Source organism: Geospiza fortis, unplaced genomic scaffold (genome assembly GCF_000277835.1).
Source record: "Geospiza fortis unplaced genomic scaffold, GeoFor_1.0 scaffold40, whole genome shotgun sequence".
Classification (NCBI taxonomy): Eukaryota; Metazoa; Chordata; class Aves; order Passeriformes; family Thraupidae; genus Geospiza; species Geospiza fortis.
Window position 1 is genome coordinate 6804372 of NW_005054297.1, and position 24429 is coordinate 6828800.

Genomic DNA, 24429 nt, shown 5'->3' on the forward strand with positions numbered 1-24429 from the left:
GTCTATGAGGCAGACCTGGCGGAGAACAGCAGCCCTGGGACCCCGATCTTGCAGTTGCGAGCCACCGACCTGGACGTGGGAGTGAACGGGCAGATCGAGTATGTCTTCGGGGCGGCCACCGAGTCCGTCAGGCGCCTACTGCGGCTGGACGAGACCTCGGGCTGGCTCAGCGTCTTGCACCGCATCGACCGGGAGGAGGTGAACCAGCTTCGCTTCACTGTCATGGCCCGAGACCGGGGCCAGCCCCCCAAGACAGACAAGGCCACTGTCGTGCTGAACATCCGGGATGAAAATGACAACGTGCCCACCATCGACATCCGTAAAATCGGGCGCATCCCGCTCCGGGACGGGGTGGCAAGCGTGGCCGAGGATGTGCTGGTGGACACCCCCATTGCCTTGGTGCAGGTGTCAGACCGGGACCAAGGTGAAAATGGTGTGGTGACCTGCACCGTGGTGGGCGATGTGCCCTTCCAGCTCAAACCAGCCAGTGAGGGTGAAGGGGAGCCACAGAATAAGCGCAAGTATTTCCTCCACACCTCGGCCCCTCTGGATTATGAAGCTGTCCGTGACTACAATGTGGTGATTGTGGCTGTGGACTCAGGCAGCCCCAGCTTGTCCAGCAACAACTCCTTGCTGGTGCGGGTCGGGGACACTAATGACAATCCTCCCATGTTCAGCCAGGCTGTGCTGGAGGTCTCCTTCCCAGAGAACAACTTGCCTGGTGAGAGGGTGGCCACAGTGGTTGCCACAGATGCGGACAGTGGCAAGAATGCTGAGATCACCTATTCATTGGAGGCCTCACCCCTCTCCTCAGAGGCACCGGGCAGCATCTTCAGCATTGACCCTGACTCTGGGGATGTGTCGGTGCAAGCAGTGCTGGACCGTGAGCAACGGGACACCTATGAATTTCAGGTGACGGCCCGGGACAAGGGGGTGCCATCGCTGCAGGGCTCCACCACAGTGGTGGTGCGAGTGTCGGACCGCAATGACAACGAGCCGCGCTTCATGCAGGATGTGTTCACCTTCTATGTGAAAGAAAACCTGCAGCCCAACAGCCCCGTGGGTATGGTGACTGTGATGGACTTTGACAAGGGCCGCAACGCCGAGCTCAGCCTCTCCATTCAGCCTGGAGACCACGAACAGGCAGCTGGCATCTTCTCCATCGAGAATGACACTGGGACCATTTTCTCAACTGTCTCTTTTGACCGTGAGCAGCAGACCAGCTACACCTTTAAGGTGAAGGCAGTGGATGGGGGTGAGCCACCACGGTCTGCCACAGCCACCGTGTCTCTCTTTGTGATGGATGAGAATGACAATGCACCCACTGTCACCTTCCCCAGCAACAGCTCCTACACTGTGCTGCCACCCTCCAGCAACATGCGCACTGTGGTGGCCACAGTGGTCGCCACTGATGCTGACACAGGTCTCAACGCTGACCTCAACTACAGCATTGTTGGGGGCAACCCCTTCAAACTCTTTGAAATAGACTCGGCCAGTGGTGTGGTGTCACTGGTGGGCAAGTTGGCCCCCAAGCACTATGGCCTGCACCGCCTGGTTGTACAGGTGAATGACAGTGGGCAGCCCCCCCAGTCCACCACTGCCCTGCTCCATGTCTTTGTCAATGAGAGCCTGTCCAATGCCACTGTGGTGGAGAGCCAGGTGGCTCGCAGCCTTCACACCCCACTGGCCCAGGACATTGCTGGTGATCCCAGCTATGAGCTGAGCAAGCAGAGGCTTAGCATAGTCATTGGCGTGGTGGCTGGCATCATGACCGTCATCCTTCTTATCCTCGTGGTGGTCATGGCCCGCTACTGCCGATCCAAGGGCAAGCACGGCTACGAGGCCGGCAAGAAGGACCATGAGGATTTCTTCACCCCCCAGCAGCACGACAAGGCCAAGAAGCCCAAGAAGGACAAGAAAGGCAAGAAGGGCAAGCAGCCCCTCTACAGCAGCATTGTTACTGTTGAGGCTTCCAAGCCCAATGGGCAGCGCTACGACAGTGTGAACGAGAAGCTCTCGGACAGCCCTGGCATGGGCCGATATCGCTCGGTCAACGGTGGCCCAGGCAGCCCTGACCTGGCCAGGCACTACAAGTCGAGCTCACCGCTGCCCACGGTCCAGCTGCACCCACAGTCCCCCACTGCTGGCAAAAAGCACCAGGCCGTGCAGGACCTGCCCCCAGCAAACACCTTCGTGGGCGCTGGCGACAACATCTCCATCGGCTCAGACCATTGCTCCGAGTACAGCTGCCAGGCCAGCAGCAAGTACAGCAAGCAGGTAAGAGCGCTGCACCCCGCGGGCCCCAGCACGCAGACACACGCACACAGAGCGGGCGAGGAGCCGGGATGCCCGTCCCCCCGTCCCCCCGCCTCCTGCCCTGGCACAGGCACACACCCCGTCCAGGTTCAGTGACCCGTTCAGTCTGGTGCCCCCGCCCCCCTTCCTCCAGGCAGGCTGTCAGGTGCACAGACCAACACACAGCACGAAGGAAGGACAGTCAGACATCTTTATTGCTATTACTGTAATTTTTATCATTGCCTCCGCTTATCGGATCCGGCAGCCAACCAGCCCGTCCGTGCAGCCGGTTTATCGGCGGGGAGCCCGGAGGCCAAACCCGGCGGTTTGGGGGGGGTCGAGGGGAGATCAGGAACCCCCCCCACCAGGCGGAGCCGCCATCCCTCTCCCGTTCCCCGGCCCCGCCTCCATCAGCCTGTCCCGGCGCTTCCCCCACCGAGATGCTTTCCCAGCCTTAGGGATGTGTCAGCTCCTGCTGAGGAGGAAAGTTTCGCCTCGGCAGCCAGTTGTTTCGGGGAAAAGGGGGTGCTGCCTGCCTGACGCTTCCTAAAGCTGTGGGTGAGAGTGGATTTGCAGCCCCAGCGCTGAAACGTTAATGGCTGTAATTACCGGGTCTTTCATTAGGACCAAAGGCTTAAATAATCTACACAGCCTATCTGTGCTCTAATTTACACCACAGAGATTTGCACTCATTGCAGCAGTTGCTCTGAATACACATAAGCGTTAGTTTAGATCGCACCTCAGTATGTTGTGTTCTCATTGCTTTTTTTTTTTAGGCCCCTCTTGCTTATCTCATGAAATTTCATTCACGCTGAGAGGCCCTAATTTGCTCGCCCAGCTGCTGCATAGCTCTGTTTGTAGTCGTGAGACCTCTCGGAGCGAAATGTGCCTTCAGGGGTGCCACGAGTGGCTGGCTCTGGTCTCGGCTGTGTTGCCAGGGCTCGGTTCAGTGAAGCTCCCATAGCCTAAAACTGGTGATGGTAGGGACAGTCTTTACAGTCCTTGAAAATAAGATAGGGATAGCACAGAGGAGAATCAAGCTCCTAAGTGAAGGCTTCCGTTTATTTTATAAGACGCTTATGTACCCTGAACAGAGGTCCTTCTTTTTTTGGGGGAGTACTTTTTGGTTGATAGTATGTCTAAGATAACATCCTGAACGTTTTCTCAACCACTATGCATGTTACACAGGAAGCTAGAGGCAAATGAATGCTGATTCATGTAACTACACATCCAAGTCTGGAACAGGGAAATTCTGACTAGTTTCACAAAAATGTTTTCTTTTCCACTTATTAACATGCAAATATGGTACACGATGACATTTTTTATACTTTGAAATGTTTGCTAGTTTACTAAAACTGAGGTTTTACAAGTGTTGCCAGTATTTGCATTCTGCTCAGAAATACTTAAAATATAGTAGCATAAAACTAATTGTATAAGCCACCCTGTCCAGTCTTTCAGGTCACCAAAATGGTGATTGTAATATCCACCAGTGCCTTTGCATATGTGGCTATGCAAGTGATACAGACTTATAGAACGTTTGACACAGTAGTTTCTGTGTGACACATTTCATTAATGCTGTCCTAGAGAGTACATCACAATTTCAGTTTGAGAATAGTCTGTATAAAATACAAATTACTAAGTTCTTTATCTTTCATCTCGCAAGGCTTATTAGGCACAGAGTAGATTATGCCATTGTAGCAAACGCTGGAATAAAAGTAGCAATGGAATATATGCTAATCACATATCACTTCTTTCTTGATACAGCAATTCATCTAAACATATGGATTATAATCTGTTAAAGTGTAGTTTAATTTCAGTGTAAAAGAATGATTTGCATTCTAAGAGTAGGAAAGGTAAAGGAATACATATTACAAATTTCTGTTTTGCTTGATAAAAAATCCTCAAACTTGTTTAAAATTATAATACAGTAATATATTTTGAGTTACTTAATACATTCCAAGGATTTCTTTTGATATAAAATATATGAGAAAACTTAGTAGAAGAAAATGGCTTTATTGCACTTTTACAAAGTAGTGCATCTTGAATTACTCCATTACTTGCTTGCTGCAAACCAGTTTCTCAGTGTTGATAGTTCTCTTGTGTTAAATATTTAGCCTGTTAGGAATGTTCACTTATTCAAGTAGTTTATAGCCAGTATTCTAACGTCTTATCTATTTATTTTTACATATGTAGAGAGTATTTTCACACTTGTAAAGCATGCAAATAAATTGGAAATTGTCCAAGAAAACAGTAAAGGTAGTGTTAAATAACAGACTTTATGGGAGAGTCTATCCGTCACAAACCCTCTGTTTCCACTTTCCTATGTGTACTTGCCAGATTGTTGCTGAGTGACATTTGTATCCTTTTGCTCATTTTACATAGTACTGAAGACATTAAGACTTACTTGCATAAACAATAAATAAAATGTACACTTTTCACATCTCAAACATTGACAGTACAGTATTTCTCAGTTTAGCAGGCAAAACACCTGAGGATTTTTAACACCCAAACCACGTGAGCTCTTGTTCAGCACAATTGTTTAGAGAGAAATGTGAAGCAGATGCAGATAAAGGGTTCCAATGGGGTGCATATCAGATTGTTTCCTACTTCTGCTGTACTTGTGGGACAGAACCAGGAGCATAATGGTATGACTGTGGTAGGGAGACAACTTGAAATCTCTAAGACTGCCTTTGTTTACTCATTGTCAGTTCCCTTTGTTCTAAGGACACATTAGACAGTGTATAAAATTTTAGAACAAATAAGTAGACACAGCAGAACATACCTGCTCTAAGTTACTGGAGATGAGAGTGATGCTAATTACCCATTAGTGTAATTAGAATTGGTAACTGATACTTTCCTATAACTACAATACAGCAGTCAGGAATAAAGTCTCTAGTTACATGACCGACTGCTGTACCCCAGGGGACACAGGCTGTTTTCATTCCCATGATTTGATACTTAATTTTTAAGGTGTTGAATTCTTATATGAGTTTCAAAATACATCATGTTTGATACAGGACATTATAAAAGAACTTAATTGGAGAAAACTGCAAACAATTTGTAACTCTCCTTCTGACATCATGTTGTATAAAGTTTAAAACAAAATTCTGTATTCAGTAGACTTCTGACATTTCACAGCCACTATTTTTAGGAGATCGTTAACAAGTTTAACTCTTATCCTTGTCTTACTTAGCATGGTATTACTCGGAAATATTCTTTTAACCTCTCACTTATCAATTCTCTCCTTCTCAGTAAAGCACTACAAATGTTTAAAACACTTAGCATTCCACAGGTCTTAATCACTTGCCAAAAGTTAAAGCTGTACAGAAGTGTTTTACTGAATGGGGATGAGTTTAAGTGTTTTTCTTGATCACGGATTTAAAATTTGAAACCTCCAGGTGCTGCACATTGCCTGTGAGGAGCCTGGATACTGGGATTTCCTGCCAAAGATAATGAAAGCTCAGTGCCTAAGGGGAATCACTTAACAGCTTGGAGAGCTACATACTTAATCATAGATCTCATAATGAATTTTAATTGTAAATACTTGTTTATTTTATCATTTAGTTACAGATATATTTTTGTAATATATACTTCACCTCTTTGTCTCACAGTGCAAAATAGTGTCATATAAGCAGTTTTATTTCAGTGAAAATTTTGATCATGAATCCATATGTTACCAACCACTCTTTGAAGAGCAGGCCTTTTAAACACTCTTTAAATGTTTATATTTCTTGGCCATCATCTTATCTTGGTTTCTGTTTTATTTGTTTTACTAAGAAATGATTATTGTCTATTTAAAACACTTCAGCTATAATGCTGAGGGTTTTTTTGCTTGTTATTTAAAAGATATTGGTCACTATAAGTGGAACTTACAGAAACAGTAAAGGAATTCCTACACAGAATTATTACTGTACATCAGATATTGGCTTCTATTGACTCTAATCAAAATTATATGCATATAATATTTTATATGCATATAAGTCTTACTTTAAAGGTCTTACTTTCCTGAAAGTGAAGTACATAGAAATTAATTTCTGGGAAAAAATCCTTGTTCAGTAGCCAGTTAATTTATTTCATAGAATTTCAAACATTAATCAGTCTGCTGCAATATTGCAGTAGCATTTTGACTAGTTGGTTATCATGTATGTCAATCTATAAACTAAATGGATCAATTTCCTCATAAACATGCACATATACCCTGCAGCCCCAATAGCACCCCAAATTCATCCATTAAGGAGGCAATCAGTTTAACCATACAGGAGGGCATCATCTTTCCTCTTGTTTATGTACAGACACACACATACACAGAGAGGCTTATCTCAAAGGCTATTTTTTATATTCCCAAACACTTCTAAAGAATTATTTTTTTCACAACTTTAAGCTAAGTAAATACACTACAGTATAGTAATAATAATAAAAATAACAACGTAATTGTGGCACTAACTGTCATGTCAAAAAAAAAACCCACGAGAACATTGTTATTCAGTATAAACATTTACATTGGTGACTTCTTTCATACATTTAACTTTCATACTGTTTAGTGAAAAACGTACAGAAGTATTTTCAATTTTCTGTTCTCATTTTGCATTATGTTAAATATTTTACAATTAGTTTTTAAAAGTGACCCACATTTCACCTTCAGTAGCAAATTATGATGAGAGAGGGGCTAATTAAACATGAAATGGATGTATCATTGATGCTTTAATTATCTTTATTTAACAGAAAGTGTTCCACTGATAAGTGCAGCTTTTATTTTTTTCCTCTCCAGTAAAATCATCTTGTACAGTGCACAAATGACTAAGTTACCACTGAATCATTCTGCACTCCCAGGAGATGTACAGAGCCAAAAGGGACAGGATCTGAGTAAAGGAGGATACATGCTCTGAATAAGTAAAGAACTGTACTATTATAGGAAAAGGGTAGCAAGAAACATCTTTAAAAGGATAGAATCTGATTTATCAACTCAGACAGCTCTCTGGCATTATACATAGAGAACTTGGGTTATAACCATGGTTAGCAGCTTTACTATTGGTGTCAGTCTTTATGTTTCTGAGTGTGTTTCTTCCTCTTTCTCCCTCTCTCTTTTTTTTTTAAGTTTTTGTTTAGTTATCTGGTTTTCTAGTATTTGGGATAGTTGCTAGTTTGACCATCAGTACAGCTTTGTTTCATCTCTGCAGCTTCACACTCATTTTCCTTCAAGTATTTTCTTTCAAAAGTTTAAGAAGGTTTATGTACTTAGTAATATGCTAGGCCACTTTGACATATAAAACTAATCAATTTGGTTTAGCATTAAAATATAAAAGAAAATCAACAAACTTCAGAGGTAGTTAGCATTATAAGTCAACTAAATCCTTGACAAGTACTCTGAATTCTTCACTATAATTGCAAAACATTTTAGTACTTAATTACTAATCTTAACAAGATTAACATAATTTTGACTTTATATATAGGGAATATTGATAGAAGCATATGAGCAATCCAGTACAGTATTTACCAGGAAGATTTTCTAAGCCAGTCTGCTTCCAACAGACATTTAGAAGCTGTTAAAGCTTCAAAATATACTTTTTTCAATCTTAGGCCATATTATGTGAAATATGTTCCATGTAATTTATATTCTACATATCTCTATTAAAAAAAAAAAACTTTTTAGATGGTTTTATTTCAGCATATGATGAGAATATGTTATTTTTCTATTTTTCTTCCCTGATTTTTTTTTCCTGGAAGAGTAAGTTTGTTTTCTGTTATCAGATTTTAGACTTTTGTAGCATATACTATACATTCTATACTATACATTCATTTTAATCAATAATTGAAATGACAAAAATAGACCTACAATCAAGGATCAAAAAAATCTTTTAAATTATTGCTACTTTTTGTATATAAATTTGCATTATTTTAATTTTGAATTAACTTTGTAAAAGAAAATTGTGGCATGCATAAAAGTATATTTCAAACTAGGACTAATTTACTGTTTTTCATATATTTCAGGAAATATACTTCCCAAGGTCACTTGTATTTTGTCGTTGTGGATGACAAAATATCACAGTAATACTGTAGTAACTAAGATTAGTGGGGCTTCTGAAATGGGTGGCAAGAATCAGAATGGAATAAGACCACAGTAATCCAGAGGAGATTTCAAACTTTTTCTTGTTTAAATGCAATTTCCTCTAAAAATATTTAACTGAGAGCAGGTCATGAACACAAGTCAAAATCTCAAAATGTGATTATACTGAAGTATGAGTTAGTCAAATTCCTGAATTATGTCAGTGATACACACTGAAGTTGTCCAGCTCTGTGGAGATGTGCTTAGCATGAGTCATTTGCTCACTCTTATGTGGCCATTTTCGCTGACAAGAGATCTAAAATTAAAATTAAGAACAACTTTTGAAGGTATTAAAAACCCAAGGGATTAACTGTATAAATAGCACATAGAAGCAGTGTGGAGGAACCATTTATTATTACTTTTTGTGAAAGGAGAATATAGAAAAACTTTAGAGTAAATTTTTGCTTAGAAGTTTGAAAAAAACAATGTTCTGGCCCCATTTAAAACTGTAAGGTAGGTAAAAATGATGTAACTTTTTTATTGTTTATACTAGTAAAAAAAAAAATCATCTCATTTAGGCAAAAAGCTATTTTGAAATCATTAGTTTGTAAAATGGTGCAGCATAGCCCCAAAAGATGAGTTTTACTCAGAGTGGATCATAAACAGCACAAATGTTAGAAGTTGAGGAAAACCATTATCTTTGTCTTTCAAAACTTTATTTACCTTATTAACTACTAATAAGAGTGAGTATACTTTTTAAAGGCAAACATTTTTCTGTCAAATGAGATTTTGCTACAGATTTAATGTTCTAATATCTGAGTTTGTAACTGAATGAAATGAATGTGTCCTTGCAAGTAGCATTCTTGCAGTATTAGGAAGCAATAAAATTGATATTTATCAGTGTTTGATATAAGGTCTTTTATTATCTACAGATAATTATGGATGATGTAAAGTTAGTGTTTTAAGGCTAGATACAGAAAGTAGGTATTAGCTGATGCTGAAAATTGCTCATAGATAGAACCAGAATAAGAAATACTGGTTCCACCTGCTAAAAATTCAGAGACAATATTATATTGCAGTCATGTGTACAGAAATTCCTTTATGGTACCCCTTTTAAGTAAAAAAAAATTGCCACCTGAATTTTGAATGATCGTGTGATTATTGTGAAGAATCTGCCATAAACTCCATTCAAATTAGATTCTGGACTGGTGGTGTGGCCAGGAAATGTATTGTCTGTTATGTGTCAAATGTTTTGTCTGTTGTAGCACTTCTCAAAGAGGAATAGGAGGGGGTGCTGTAATTTATTCTGTCTATCCATGTATAAATATCAATGTCTCTTCAGCTCTGGAACAGTGTAAAATACGAGAAGTAGCCCCTACTTCCTTTGGATACCAAATCTTGAGAGAATTACTTTAACACAGAGACTTATCCTTGGGTAAAAAAAAAGACCCTTCATCAGGACAATGCGTTTAAAGGATACAATTTGGGGTAGAATTATGTTTCTGACTTCAGTGTTGTGCTGGAAAATGAGCTAAAGGAAGTTATGGAGACTGTCATGGCATTCTGGTTATGGTGCAGCTATCTGAGAGGGTGAGCATCCTGATGTCAGCTTAGGTAGCGGAAAGTTCCTGTGCTGTCTGCACAGAGCTGCACGCACAGGGTGTATGATGCAAGACCTGAGTGTCTTCTGTGACTCTCTTCTGTAGCTGCAGCTCAAGGCCAAACAAAAAGCCAATCACTAAATCCTTTGGTTTACTTAAAGGAACAATATTTGAAATAAAATTAAGCACTCTGTGCATGTGGTGCACTTTGGCAGGGCTGAAAATTATTTTTCTTGTGAGAACTTCAGCACAATTTTCAAATTTGTGTGCCATACACGTGCCAATTCATAGAACAGAATCTGCATGTGCAGACACCTGATTACATATAAGCAATAACTGAATTTTCATTCATTGTCAGACCTCTCAGGTTGATGTTTATCTCAGGTGAAACTGCAGGTAATGTCTCTAAAGTCAATCATATTTAGCTAGTATTAACCACAGTAAATTATGTCAGGTGTTGTAATATTCAGAAAACGCTTAATATTAGAATAAAATATAGATAGAGAACACCAATTTATCAGTTTGGATGTTAATCCCCTGCATTTAAGTTATCAGCATGTATATAATTTGCAAATTAACAGAGTAGGTTTTCATCATGTATTACACCCAAATCGAAAATTGTCTTTCTAAAAGGGTCTGGAAATGATGTGGCTTTAATGACACTTCAAAAAAGTAAGATTTTGTTATTGAATACATTCTTGCTTAAACTAATGGTACAGCAAGAATACATACGTCAAGCTGCCTTTGTTGGTCCCCAGACAGGTCATGGTGTTTGTTCATGGAGCTGTGTGTTACCTCTTGTAGGCATATTTACAAGAAAACCTTGACCTTAAACTATGCTATCAACTTCATAATGCAAAATGTTGCTTTGGATGAAATCTGGCCATTTGCTTAGGAAAAACGGCTTGGTTTATTGCAAGTCCCATTTAAAGCACTATATCGTACAAGAGAAAATACTTCTATAGTTTGCAGTCCTTGTAAAGGTGAAAGACAAGAGTGGAACTACAGATAATAAACCAACAGAAAATAAAAGTATTAGTTCATCTGCTCCTTATATTTTCACAGTGATATTTTAAGTCCCTATTTTACACTTTTGCTATTCACAACTTTTACAGTCTTGGTGGTTTTAACATACATCTGATCTGATCATGTCACACCTGCTTTAAGTGGGGTTACATTGCCTTAAAATTTGAGTAATGAAATAGTTAATCAGTTTCCTCATCTCCATCCATGTTTTCCAAATTGGTTATAATGACATAACATGTGCCTTGTGTGATAGTGAGAGAGGATATCCATCATTCTGCTGGATTAGAAAAGTGCTATTTTCAGTGAGCATGTAATTATATTCCAATTGCAGTACAAGTTTACAGAAGGACAGTAATTGATTACTTGAAAGAGAAATATTTGTTTTTCAAGTTTTTCAATTTTCAAGTAATGTTGTGAGTTTTTATATGGAGGGAATAATTTCACTGGAAACTAGAAATATCTACTTAACAGGGCACTACATGCTCAGCCCAGATCTTGGGTAAGATCTGTCACACTTAAGTGAATTTAGAAAATTCACTCAGACGACTCCTCTGACTATATGCTGAGTGTTTTACTTTTCTTCCTGTAATATAAGAGACTAAATTTTAATCATATACAGAAAAATTCCATTAAATTGAATTTTATTTTAATGGATTTTTTCTGAATTTGAGTAAAATTCATCTATTTCTAGAGCAGGTATCAATTCTGATAAGTAAAAGTGACAGCAGGTTGAAACAGAGCAGTACCTGTTTTCATGGAGTCTTTAAAATATGAATGATTTTCCAAGGAATTGCAACACAAAGCCTGGGTCATGTATTTTTGCTCAATTTGTTACTAGATGCATATGAAAGAGAAGAGAATAACATATCTGGACTAACTACAGTGCAGATGTGAGTAGTACTTCATAGCCTGACAGAATTACCACCGAGGCACAGTAGGAGTTTTGCAGCATATGGGTTTGTGTGATGGGTGGGTTCACCCCATAGGTTCAGTAACTGGCAGACCCTTGAGCAGACAGGAATTCACTAGGGCTTGATGCACCACAGTAATTCATTCTCTTTAAATTCACCAAGTTCATAGGTAGAAATGATAGGTATACTACTAAAATACTTGCTACTTGTGGTGTTTTTCTGTGCTTTTGTACAAGAATTTATAAAAGAAATACACAAGACAGCTTTAGTTTAGAAGTAAAGGAAACTTGTGCTAGTGTTTACAAAATGGCTCTGCATTTGCCATCCTGTGTTTTGCAGAGATCACTGCATGCTTATGTAATTTATCTTTTTTCATGCAACATGGGTCTTTAAATAATTATTTATAGTGTTGCCAATATTCTGGATCTTTGTTTGTTCTTTAGTGCAGATGAGTAACACTGTGAAATCCCTTTGTCCAGCATAAATTAGGAATATTTTGTTTTTTATTATATTGCAAAATATTTTATCAGTTGTGGTCTCCTATTTAAGGAGACTGGCTGATGCTTTATTCAGTTGGCCCTTCAGAAGCTGATGAATGAATTGAAAATTTATCTTGGACTTTCTAATACTGCACATTAGTGCACCTTTCTACAAACCTTGAATACTAAATTTATGCATTTTTTTATACTAGTTCTTAATTAAATATATGAAGGGACTGAACTGTTTAAATTATACTGTAAACTTCCTGGAGAATTAATGTTACAGAAATATGAAAGGGCTGGCTAAAGCATCACTCTACCAAATATTTCTAAAAGGCTTTATATATTTATAAGACTTCATGATCTACTATTGATGCAAATTACTAAGGATAAAAGAAAATCCATCTGTTATCAAAGAAAAAATAAATTAAATAAGTCCAAGGATTTGAAAGACTTAGCATTAAGGACTAAGTATTCATACTTTGTGACGGGTTTATAGTAATTGACAGTAGAAAAGACTTCCTTTTAGCATTTACAATGTGGGTTATTTTTTTTTAAACTAAAGAAAATGACTTTGCCATAAAAGCTTCTCATGTAACATATCCTTTCTCTTTTCATAATTTCCTATCCTTCACTGAAATGTCTCAATTAAAATACAGCCTACACCATTTCATGTTGTGTTGGGCATTACTAGCTTTATTATTACCCTTACATTTAATCAAATGGTCAGTAGCTAAATAAATAGCATTTCATCAGGAGCTGTTGGTTTTCAATCAGCTAGGAAACAGATTACAGGCCTGAGCACAGATCTAAGGCTAGTGTCTCCAATCTGCAACTAATTGTGCACTGGTAATAGCACTGCCCACAGGCAAATCTTACTTGCTGTCCTGATCTATGATAGATTTTCCTGAATGTTAATATTACATCAGATGGAGTAATTTTGTTGCAGTTGCCATATTTAACCTTTCCTTTTTAACTGAAAATATATATTGTTTGGAGATACTTCCTTCATGTTTAATTTCTGGAAAGAAATGCATAAAAAGAAATCTCAAGGGAAACATTATAGCCGTGCTTTTTCCTTTAGCTGCTCCTCTTAAAACAGTTTCTTCTATAGAAGATAAAGTACTGCTGATACTTAAAGAAGTACTTACATGTAATATTACATATTCTGTGGTTTATCTCAGGGATTGAGGACCATGTTTTACAAACTGCAGCAGGAGGCAGTGCTTCAGTCTCCCCTGGTGTGTGTGGACTAGCTGTTGAGGGTGTGGGTCCCGCAGTTCTTTCTGGATCAACTACAGATCACATAGTAACTGCATATAGCAGATGTGCAGATTACATCATTAAGGCATTATAAATATTCACATTTTTCCAGTGTGAAGTTGATGAGGGTGATTAAACACACAGCAGACCCAGTACTGTACCAAGACTCCATCATTTCAGGTGCATCACAAATTCAGATTGCACTGCAAAAGCTGCTTTTAAACAGCTTTTATAGAGGGTGGAATAGCAAATACTGCCTGTAGTCAGCACATTATAGTGTTCTGGAAGAAAACTGTCTTCTGGGCTGTGTACATTGTTCTTGTGAAATGATTCCAACAGTTTCAAATCTTTCTTTTCACCTTGCTAGTTATAGAAACAGCTCTTCGCTTTTTTCTCTAAAGCAAGTGGGAATTGTTCACTGTCACAAATAATAAATAACAAGAGTACCCGATCTGCAGAGCATGGAAGTGATAAAAACACATGCTTATGAGTGCTTGAGATTTCACAGCTATTAATTTTGAACTTTTTGATTGCAGTTCTGTTTTACAAGAGTGGATGCTGTTAGGGCAGCAGTACACAGTGACAATGAAGGATTATGACAACATGCATTTGTCACTGTGAGCTTGATAAAGTCAGTGTAAGAGATGGTCAGAAAATGCCCCTGAACTTGAAGTCATAAAATGTATCTTGCCTTTACTGAAAGTTAAAATAGTGAACATTTTTCTATTATTGCTAATGATCTTTTTCAATTAGAATTCAATACTAACATGAGTACGCTTGAGAAGGTTTCTTTGTGCATAATGAAATGTGTAGCTCTTACCAACATTAGTGAATTTCTTAACGTGCACTGAGGGAATCTAGGAGTTTTGTGCAGAATGCTGTTGTATATATAACACGTAATCACATACAGAAAGGTCCTTTAAAAAAGGTCAGCAAATACTATAGCAAGTTTGGCATTAATGAAAGTCAGAAGGACTCTTCAGACTTTCAAGAGTGCTTTAAAACAGTTTTTAAAGGAACCTAGCACTTGAAGTCTAAATTGCAAGTTTGTTTAAAAGTACAGTCCCTGACTACTTCTATGTAAATCAAAATGTGGTAGATCATCTTCCATTTTGAGATTGTACCATTCACAGGTAACAGGAGTGTTTCAAATCAGAAACAACATTTTTGGATTATGGATAGAAAGAGGAATTTCAGTAATAATTGGACAGCATTCTGAAGTTGTATACCATAAGAAATTAGAAATTAGAATCTGAATACTTAATCTATAATATTTATGCTCAATTTTCAAGGTGATAACAGAGAAAAGAAATCCTCAATTATACAGCAGAAAGTCTGGAATAAGGGAAGCAATTGAGTAAGAGCATGTCTAGAAATGTTAGTACTTCATTTTTTTTAATCTTTATCATTCTAGGGAATTAATCTTCAGCCTTTCTGAAATCCTCACAGAGCTGGTAATTTTTTTCACATTTTCAGAACATCATCAAAGCCATGCTAATCTGGACCAAGGGCATGTCTCAGAGTCCTTGAATCTCTGAAGAAAATATTTTGCTGTCTTTCCTTTTTTCAACATAATCAAGATTCACTTCAAACTTTCATAAAACCTTTAGAGAAGACAGTTTAATTATTTACAAGGCTGTTGTTATAGGATACAACCAACAGTTTACAGTTCATTGCAAGATTAATAAGAAAAAATTGCAAATCCAGGAGGCATATGTTCTCACTGAATTTCTGGCTCAGTAATTAGACAATCTGGCTACTGAGTGAGGTACATTTATGATAGGTTGTAATGTAGATCCCATGTATAAGGCATTGTAAGCCTATGATCTGGAGGAAGAAAAGGAAAGATATCATGAGAAAAGGAAATCCAGATTTTCTTTTTTTCCTGTAATGTGAATCTATAAGTATTTATTTTGTCTCCCAAAAGAAAAGGCCTAGCATTTGAGCAAGACTTTTCTCATAGAAAAGGAGAATTGTTGGACTTCTGTCATTTTTTATTTTTCTCTAACTCTAGAATTAACTCATCCAGATCTAACTCATCCAACGCTCTAGATTCTGGCAATGTCTTTCATTAATTAATATTTGTATATAACTTTGTCAAGCAAAACTTATACTCTCTACCTTCCTTATCATCTTCATCAAAAGCAGCGCACTTTTAAGATGCTGGGGCAGATAGATAGGAAAATTTAATCTTTCAGTATTTGTAGGACTGCATAGTTATTTTTTCTGTGCTTATATTTGGAATGATTTTTAAGGGACTTTACAGGAAGCATAAACTAGGCAACTACTACTAAGACATACAGAAAAAAATAAAGAGAACCTGTGATGGAAAAATTGCTTTCAAAATCTTTTTTCCCAGTTTTTCTTTTGTTAAATATGAAGATTCCAATTTTAAAAAGTCAACCTAGAGAACCTTAAAATATTTATTTATATGTTGGCTTTATGGAAAGCTGTTTTGAGAGCCAAATAAATCAATCTGTAAAATTGTTTGGTGTTTAGGACAGAGAACCTTTACTGAGGAGGCAGTAGAATACATATGCTGGCATATACGAGAATTTCACTCACATATAACATATCATGGACTCCTATATTATCTGTCCTCTAACACCAGCTTTGTGCTCTGCCTTTATAGTCTCATCTTCCCAGTAGAAGTCTGAAGACTTTTGGATTTTCGTTTCAGTTCCCACCAAACCAGTTTATTTTTCTAATACTGTAAGAGTCAGATACTGCAATAAGAGATCAAATGTTATGAAAATGTGGAGACTGAATATTATTTCAATTTTGTTCCTTCTGCTGGATTACAGAAAGTGTTGTCAATGTATAAGTATGTTACTGTTAGGGTTTATTTGGTGTTTTTGTGTTTGTTTGATGTTCTTTATTTTTAATAATTAAATCCTATTCTAAAACTTTAAATATTTTAAGATCTGCATATATATGAAGAAAGGTAAGACAGTGAAGACAGTAAAGATCTTCACTGGCAGACTTTCCCTGTCCCATGGAATAACAGCACATCTGTATGACTTCTTGGATACTGTTTTTCTGAAGAGGGGATTTCTTTCTGTTATAATAAAACCAAAGGAACAACAACAACAAAAAAATCAAAATTGAAAAAGAAATCCATATACCAAAAAACCCACCAAAACAAACACCAAAAAAACCCCAAATCAACCAAAACCTGAAAAAATGTTCCCCAACTCAGGTTGACTTCTGTTTCCATGAATAAATTCCCCTAGTCAAATTCACAGTCAGTCTGGAAAACACCTATGGCTGACCTATGCTGTAGAGAATAAACAGAGACTATGTCCGTTTTATGACTAATCCTCTGTCTTTCATGAAACCTTTTCTTTCCAAAAGAGGCTTAAGTATTTTGAGCACAAATGAAATAGTGCCCATGTTCTCTACTTTTCCATAATTCAAGAGCTAGGAAGCCTGATTTGTGAGAAGCTTATTCTGTGACTTTGTGTGTAATTGACAGTGAAGGGGGAAAATGAGGCAATGCTATGCCTTTGCCAGTTCTTTTTAGAGGAAGGAATATACTTACTCATTAATGATCCCAGCTATGAATAGATTCATGGTTTATAGCACAGCCTTAGAGTGGGTTAAGAGAATTTAAGGGTTTATCGCACAGTCTTAAAAGAGGCTAAGAGAATTTAAAAGAAAGCTATTCAGACTGGAAAACTCTGGGTAAACATTTACCTATCTTCTTGGCAGTTCATTATTAAATTATATGTTGGCATTTTACAGTCATAGAAATAAAAGAGAGGTACAGACAAAGTAATAGAAACACTCTGATGACCTATTATTTGAGTTTAAGCTGAATAAATATTCAGCATCTAAAGTATGGAGCAGAGGTAATGAAAATCATTGGAAACTACCATCCACAGAGCATAATATCCAGTAATACAATTTAGTTAATTACGGTAATACATGATGCAGTATTATCACAATCTTTCTATGCCTTGGGCTTTAATTTGTTCAAAGTCTTAGAGTAGTTCTAAATAGTAGATGTTTTATGATGACTGGCAGATAAATGCATTAATATAACTGTAAAATAATGAAATCACATCAAGGTGTGGGGAGTTAAATTTTTTAAAATTATTTGTTAAAATCAAATATTCTTATCTTCCTCTCATCAGAGGAAGAATCCACATGAGAAAGAATCCATGTGAGAAATACAGAACCTTGCTAACAGTGTGCTGTCATAAGTGTCCCTAAACATATGTTCAGTTCTGCCTTATTCTAGACATGCCCTTAATATCACTCTTTGGTTTCTTGTCCATAGGAAGTAGATAATAGCATTTTATTGCTTCATGATCATGTTACAAGTTTGGAGAGAAGTCAGTAAAGGAGCAAGTGCTCTTGTTGCATGCAGAATTTTGTCCACACTCTGGGTTCTAGTCTGCAAGTCAGAGACCAAAATGTTGTGAGAGTCAGGTTCTCTGATCTGGTTGTGCTGTAAATCCTAAGGGAAGTGCAAACAAGCACAAATTGTAAGCTTACTGTATTCAGCTCTTAGAAATGTTGGGACTCTTTTTGTAGGACAGTTTGAAATTACCCTGATGAGATTATGTATCTTGTATATGTTTATAGAGATGGATTGCAATACACTGAAGTATGAATTGTAATGGATTTCATAACAGAGCTTAAATTTGGTTCTCTTGAGAACATAGAGTCTTACTAAATTTCTTATACCTTTTACTTTATTATAGTACATATTTAAGAATTACATTCCTATTTACTGATGTTGATAACAGGATAATAAATCTCTACCTTCTTTGTATGTTCAGTTTGTGTTTAATTATTGGAATATAGTAGATATTTTATCCTAATATTAGAGCATACTGGCCTTATTTAGCACTATTGAAATAAGCTTAACTTGACACATATTGACTGTAGAGGGATTTCCCTGTATTACTCTAACTCTGTGTTCCCTTGAAAGATTAAAATAGCTGTGATAGAATTATGTTTAACTCATTTCTATGAAAATATTTCAGGCAACAGAACAATTGTTACGTTCCTGTATGTATATCAGACCAAGTTCTCCTGCAAGAATGAGGTGCAAATGGCAATGTTAATGAAGGACATGTTTTTAAAAGTTTGTTACTTAAAGGTGCACTTTGGCCCTTAGGCCAATTTATCTCACCTCAGCTTGCTGGTCATTTAGCCCAAGTTACTTATTTAGGGACAATTCACATGAAGAGGAATAGATGCCTTAGGGAGTCAAGCTATTCTCTTTACTTTAGCTATGTACTGTCTACTGGACCTCTCTCTCCATTGATCATAGCAGAGGAACAGTTTAGGCAGCTTCTAGGTCACTGATTTGGGTTGACATTCCAGCTGCCCTGTGATTTTTCAAAAGCAGTTTTAAGTTTTGATTTTTTTTGGTGGTATATTTCACCCACACAAATGATGACACAGACCTATAATAAAAATATTTTAAGGTATTTCTGTATGTTTTGATTGTTGGGGCATAGACAAAAGCATTTGGTGGTGGAAGCAGGGGATAAGAACACAGGGACTAGGCCTGCTAAAGGAGTGTAGCTATGCATCCTTCTGCCCTCTCACCTGTTGCCTCAATGTACTTTTTGGAAATGTGAAAAATGACTGAGGGAACTAAGAAAGCAAGCAAAATGAAGATGCTCTATAGATATTCTCTTAAAATACCAGTCATATCATTATTTCTAAAACTGTAATTAGATGTTTACCTTAGTTATTTTAAGTAAAAAGTACAAATTATGGAAATGCGAGCACTTATGTGATGGTGATGCAAGATATTGTGAGTTCATCACCACCAGGATATATGCATGCTTTAATTTCACCTCACATCTGCAGAGCATTTTGATGCTTTGCTTTGTCCTCTTGCCCTAGGCAATTTTTATAGTCAGTAAACATCAAAGTTAATTAAAAAGAAAAACAGACTTGTAGTGTTCATCACATGTCATAAATAACATTGATGGATTCTGTTCTCTCTATCTAAGCCTAGAAAATGAGGAATATGTAAAGTGATAAACTAGAAAGTATTTATAGCCTTCATAATAACTAAGATAACATGCAGCAGCCACAGTGTCTTAAACTGTTTTATGTTTTGTCCTCTATTTGGCATTTATCTAGCAAATACAGCTTGAACTGTAATAGTCAAGAGGAAATAGCAGGTAGATAAATCTTATATCACGATACAGACACAGAAGCTGTATATAAATGTGCCAAATACAGGATTTTTATTTTGTTGGGATTGCAGGAACATCAGATTTTAATAACGTACTGTTTTATTCTTCATCATAGTGTTGACGCTGAAGATTATGAAAGAGGTTTGGTAAATTTTCCTCTAAGCTGGGCCTCTTCAGGAAGAAAAAGGGAAACAGTAATGAGTTAGAAACGCTAGCAATGGTCATATCCAAAACTTAATTATAACAGCAACCACAAACTCAAAGAAAATGGAAAGGTAATTTAAGGAAGTTCAAAGAAATAAAATTCTTTGCAAGATTAATCCTACTTTTTGCAAAATACTTTGTGATAACTGGGTGTTAGAAAAAAACAAACTATCCTGGCTTTGTGATTACACACTATAGTGTTTTGTTACAATTTCTTCAGTGGTATTTATATGGTGGCTTTATAAAAACTGTTTCTGCCACCGATCTTTCTTTACCCTTAAAATAGATACTATACTTGTAGAAATACAATATAAAGTAAAATTAGTAATGCAGTTGGTCTAACAAACAAAGTTTTAGGCTTGAAAACAGAACAACTATAGTGTTCTGAGTGTCAGATGAATATACTTCCAAAATCTGTGTCTGTACATTCAAAGTTATATTCTGCTTTCTCTTTGCTGAGGAAAAACTGATGTTTATGAGATAGAAAAAGTCATGAGGCAGATCAAGGAGATTCAAGTGAAAAGATGAAAAGTATGCATTTTTTTTCCCCTGGGAGGGAAAATACCAGAAATGAACCTGGAAATATTTGGACACGGGAATATAATGGCTGAACAGGGAGACAGGTGTGTCAGGAATTTTAGCTGAAATGGTTTGGAGAGATCCATCCAGCTGGGATGGATTTATATGTCCTTGATGAGTATTTGCCTAGCTGCAGATGAGGGCTATGTGGTCCATCAATGGATCTGTCTTTGTGAAGAATAAGGTGCTGTGACAGACGTGCTTACAGATTCTAGCAGCGTCTGAGATAAGGAGCAGAAACTCAGTTCCCTGGGTTCTTCTAGTAGATTGTGTAACCACTTTATTTCACATAACTTATGCAGGATACCAGGATGTAGTTGTTATGTTATAATTGATTATATGTGACCTATAGACTCTTTGTGCCCAAACAACATAATATATAGGTTGCCTGGATTTTCAATAATCAGTTTTAATTTTATTAACCCTTATTTCTTCAAATGCATTCAGCACACAGACACAGGCCTAGTCTATGAGTTTTTAGGGGTCTATACAACTCAGACTGATAAAAAGAATTTTATAAACCGTGTAACTCCTTCCTTGTGACTGGTTTCCTCTAACATTACGGGAAGTTAATGTCAATCACTGTAAAAGGCAGCATCTTGATTCCTGTTCTCCTGGATTTTTCATCTATAGGGACATAAAACAGACAAAGAGCCAGAATGAGCACATAATTGGAAGTGTCGTCACTCTTATGTTATTAGTCCCTTGTTTAGTGGGCTTTGGAGAAGTCATTGAGGATCCAAGCTATTGCCTCAGTGCAGATTTCTGTTCTAGCAAAAGACTATTTGGGGAGCAGTGCATTGCTGATATAGAATTGTTCTACCATTCAGACTGGGGAGAGGTGACCTGTAAAGTGAAGATGATGATTTTCAAAGAGATATGAAACTGAAGAGATATTTTCTATCCCTTTCTCTGATCTTGAACTGTGCACATTTTGAAAGGAAACACCCATGTATCAATGGCTTAGTATTTCTATATCCTAGTTTTAAAAACAAAGAAACAGAGTTCACATGTGAAACACAGAGAAAAAAAATAAAAGGCACAGTCCTACAAACTCTGATGAATATTGTGTTTACAGGACCTCAGGCTGGTATTTTTATATGCTGTTTATTCTCAGACTTACTGTTAAATCAATAGAGTTATTTTCAATTCCTAAACCCCTGGTTTTCACTGTTTAATGTTTTGTCCTATAATAATCAAAAGGTGATTTTTGCTTGGCACTTCTGATGTAATTAAATAATTTTGTTTACTTTATAGAATTAATTATTAATATGAAATGTAAATTGATATTCTGCATGACAATTAAAATATTAATTATATAGAATAGAATGAAAAATAAATACATTTAATAATATCAAGCAATAATTATGGCAATAACTTTATTAATTAAATGAGAAAAGGAAAAAAATATATTTTTTACAAGTTATTACCCTGGATTTTTTCCATAAGCTAACAGATTAAGGAACTTTTGAGACTTAGCACCTTCACATGTATATAAGCTAGTTTGCATTTATTTTAGTATAACCTTTCAACTCATGCAGTGGATAATTTAAAAGAAAAAAATTATGACCATATGTATTAGAAGTGCATTAGTTTTATATTTACATAGATATAATAATTTTGACATTTAAAGCTTAATTTTTTTAATCAAACATGGCATTCATGCAAAATGTGTTATTTTAAAGAAGAGTACTCAAATGATGTAAACAACAAAGTCATCTGCATTAAAAAGAGGCATGAGAAATATCTCAGAACAGAGAGAGTAGGAACTTGAATGGATTTGTAGTACAAGTGTTTTTCAATTGTATTCAACTTCACTTATACAATAATATTTTACAGGGCTGAACATTCAGAGTATAAAATGTCACATGTAAAATGTGTTATGTCACATTTTATAAACAAACTTTATAAACACTGTGTGTGTGTGTAAATTTATGTGCTAATACAGATCCTGTTCAAAAAGAGAAGTTTGATGTTACTCGATCACCAGACACGGTACTTCCTGTTTGGATTTTTGTTTAATTTGTGGGTTTTGTTTTTTTTTAAGAAGCATGATATACCAGAGTATAGGGCTACAATTTTATGCACTGGTTGATCACTGCTGTGTTTCATTGGTTACTGGTAGTCTTAGTACAATGCATTGAAATCATTCATTACATTCCTAGCAGCTAATGAAAAGTGTTGTTTTTTTAATATTTCTCTGATGATTTAAAAATTTTGAACATAAAAATTCTCATTGACCAACCTAAGGAAACACTCTGGCAAGTGATATAATTCTGTAAGTGTTTCATTCACCCTCTGTGAGTGATCAGGGAGCAAGCACCTTATGTAAGTGTCTGCCTGCTGGCTTTGGGAAGGGATCGAAATTCGCTGTGATATACACAGGAGCATCCCATTCTTCTCCAGTAATCCCAGCAGGCAAAGTCCAGTAGAAGAGAACAGCTAATAGAGTATCTGTGATAAGCAGTTACAAATGTCAGCACAGTCTCTTCCAAGTTATCACATTCCCAGAGGATGCCAGAGAAGTTAGTGTATTACTCATTGCAGTTTCAGTATTTATCCTCTCATGAGACCTACTTGAGGACAATCTTCCTTTTGTGTTCTGTGTAGTACCCTGCAGTGTAATATCACTGTAAAATTTTATTTTGATGCTATCTTGGTAGAAGAAAGGTAGAGATTTTGCTTTCTTTTAAAGTAACCAGTGATATATGTAATTTGTTTCAATTTCTTTCTTAAAAGTTGACCTTGCATACTGGGCTTTGACTTTTTTCTCTCTATACGTGTGAACTGTGACATTAGTCAGTAATTTAAGGAAAAATACAAGTGACATTTTTACATAAATATGCAGGTAGACTGATAAAATACAGCAATGGCTACTTCCTGCTTTTATCCACAGGCACTGGGGGATGCAGCTACAGTTGCTGCAGACATTTTAAAACATTATTCAATAATTTTTTGAGCGTTTTGCATTCTTATGCCAAAAAATATTTAACTAACATAATTTAATCCATAGGATCATACCTGTTCTTTGTCAGACTAGGTACCACGTTTCTCTTACGCTTCAGAACAGAATGACTGGATTCAAGCTATGGGTTGGGAATGATTCCTGGGCAGTGGTGTCTGCTGAACTGTGGCTAAGCACTCTTGGGAACCAAGTGCTGGTTGGCATCAACCAAAATTGTACTAAAGGTCATGCAGATAATTTAGTGCTGTGGAGGCTCACTTATCAGAAAATGAGATTGTGCCATGACCCTGCACAATTTACTACTAAAAATAATACTTTACTGTCCTCTCAGAAAGCTTTTAGTTTATTGCAGTAATGGACTTCTTTAAAAATGAAAAAAAATTTTGTATTGCAGCTACATGCCAAGATGCTAATGTATAACTATATTTCCATATGGAAAATGAAGTTTCACATGCTGACTGAATATAGATAGACTTAAAAGATCAAGTAGACTTTTAAGTATCTGCATTCACACATATTTTTTAATGTGATATATTTTTTGCATGCACTTAGAAAAATGACTCATAAACATCAGGCTGGGGATTTTGTGCAGACCATTACTTGTAGGATCATTGTTTTTGACTTCAGATCTCAGCTTAAAGAAAAAGTGAAAACAAGAACAAAAAAGCAAAGTAAAACAAAAAAAAAAAAACCTGCAATATTATGTGGCAAGTATGATTATTCTAAACTAAGTTTAACTTGGTTTTTTGAGCCTCTTTTAAAAGCTTAAAAAATGTTGAGTTTGGTTTTTTTTTTTAATAAATCTTTCTAATGTAAATATCAGCATTGCTACTCTGATTACAGTGCTCTACAGAATCTGGGTTCTTTTGCTCTTTCCAATATATGACTATTAAATA

The 24429-nt window shown here is 37.0% G+C and overlaps 1 protein-coding gene across 4 annotated transcripts in view; it reads left to right on the forward strand.

Moving 5' to 3' along the window:
• The first annotated feature begins 89 nt into the window (after nucleotides 1-89).
• The window catches only part of LOC102036116 (protocadherin-7), a 269399-nt gene continuing 245059 nt past the window's right edge, over nucleotides 90-24429 (forward strand). For all 4 annotated transcript variants that reach the window (XM_031055206.1, XM_031055220.1, XM_031055215.1 and 1 more), the window contains exon 1: nucleotides 90-2277. In XM_031055206.1, coding sequence (XP_030911066.1) covers nucleotides 223-2277 — 2055 coding nt within the window. In that variant the 5' untranslated portion in view covers nucleotides 90-222. The remainder of the gene's footprint in view (nucleotides 2278-24429) is intronic.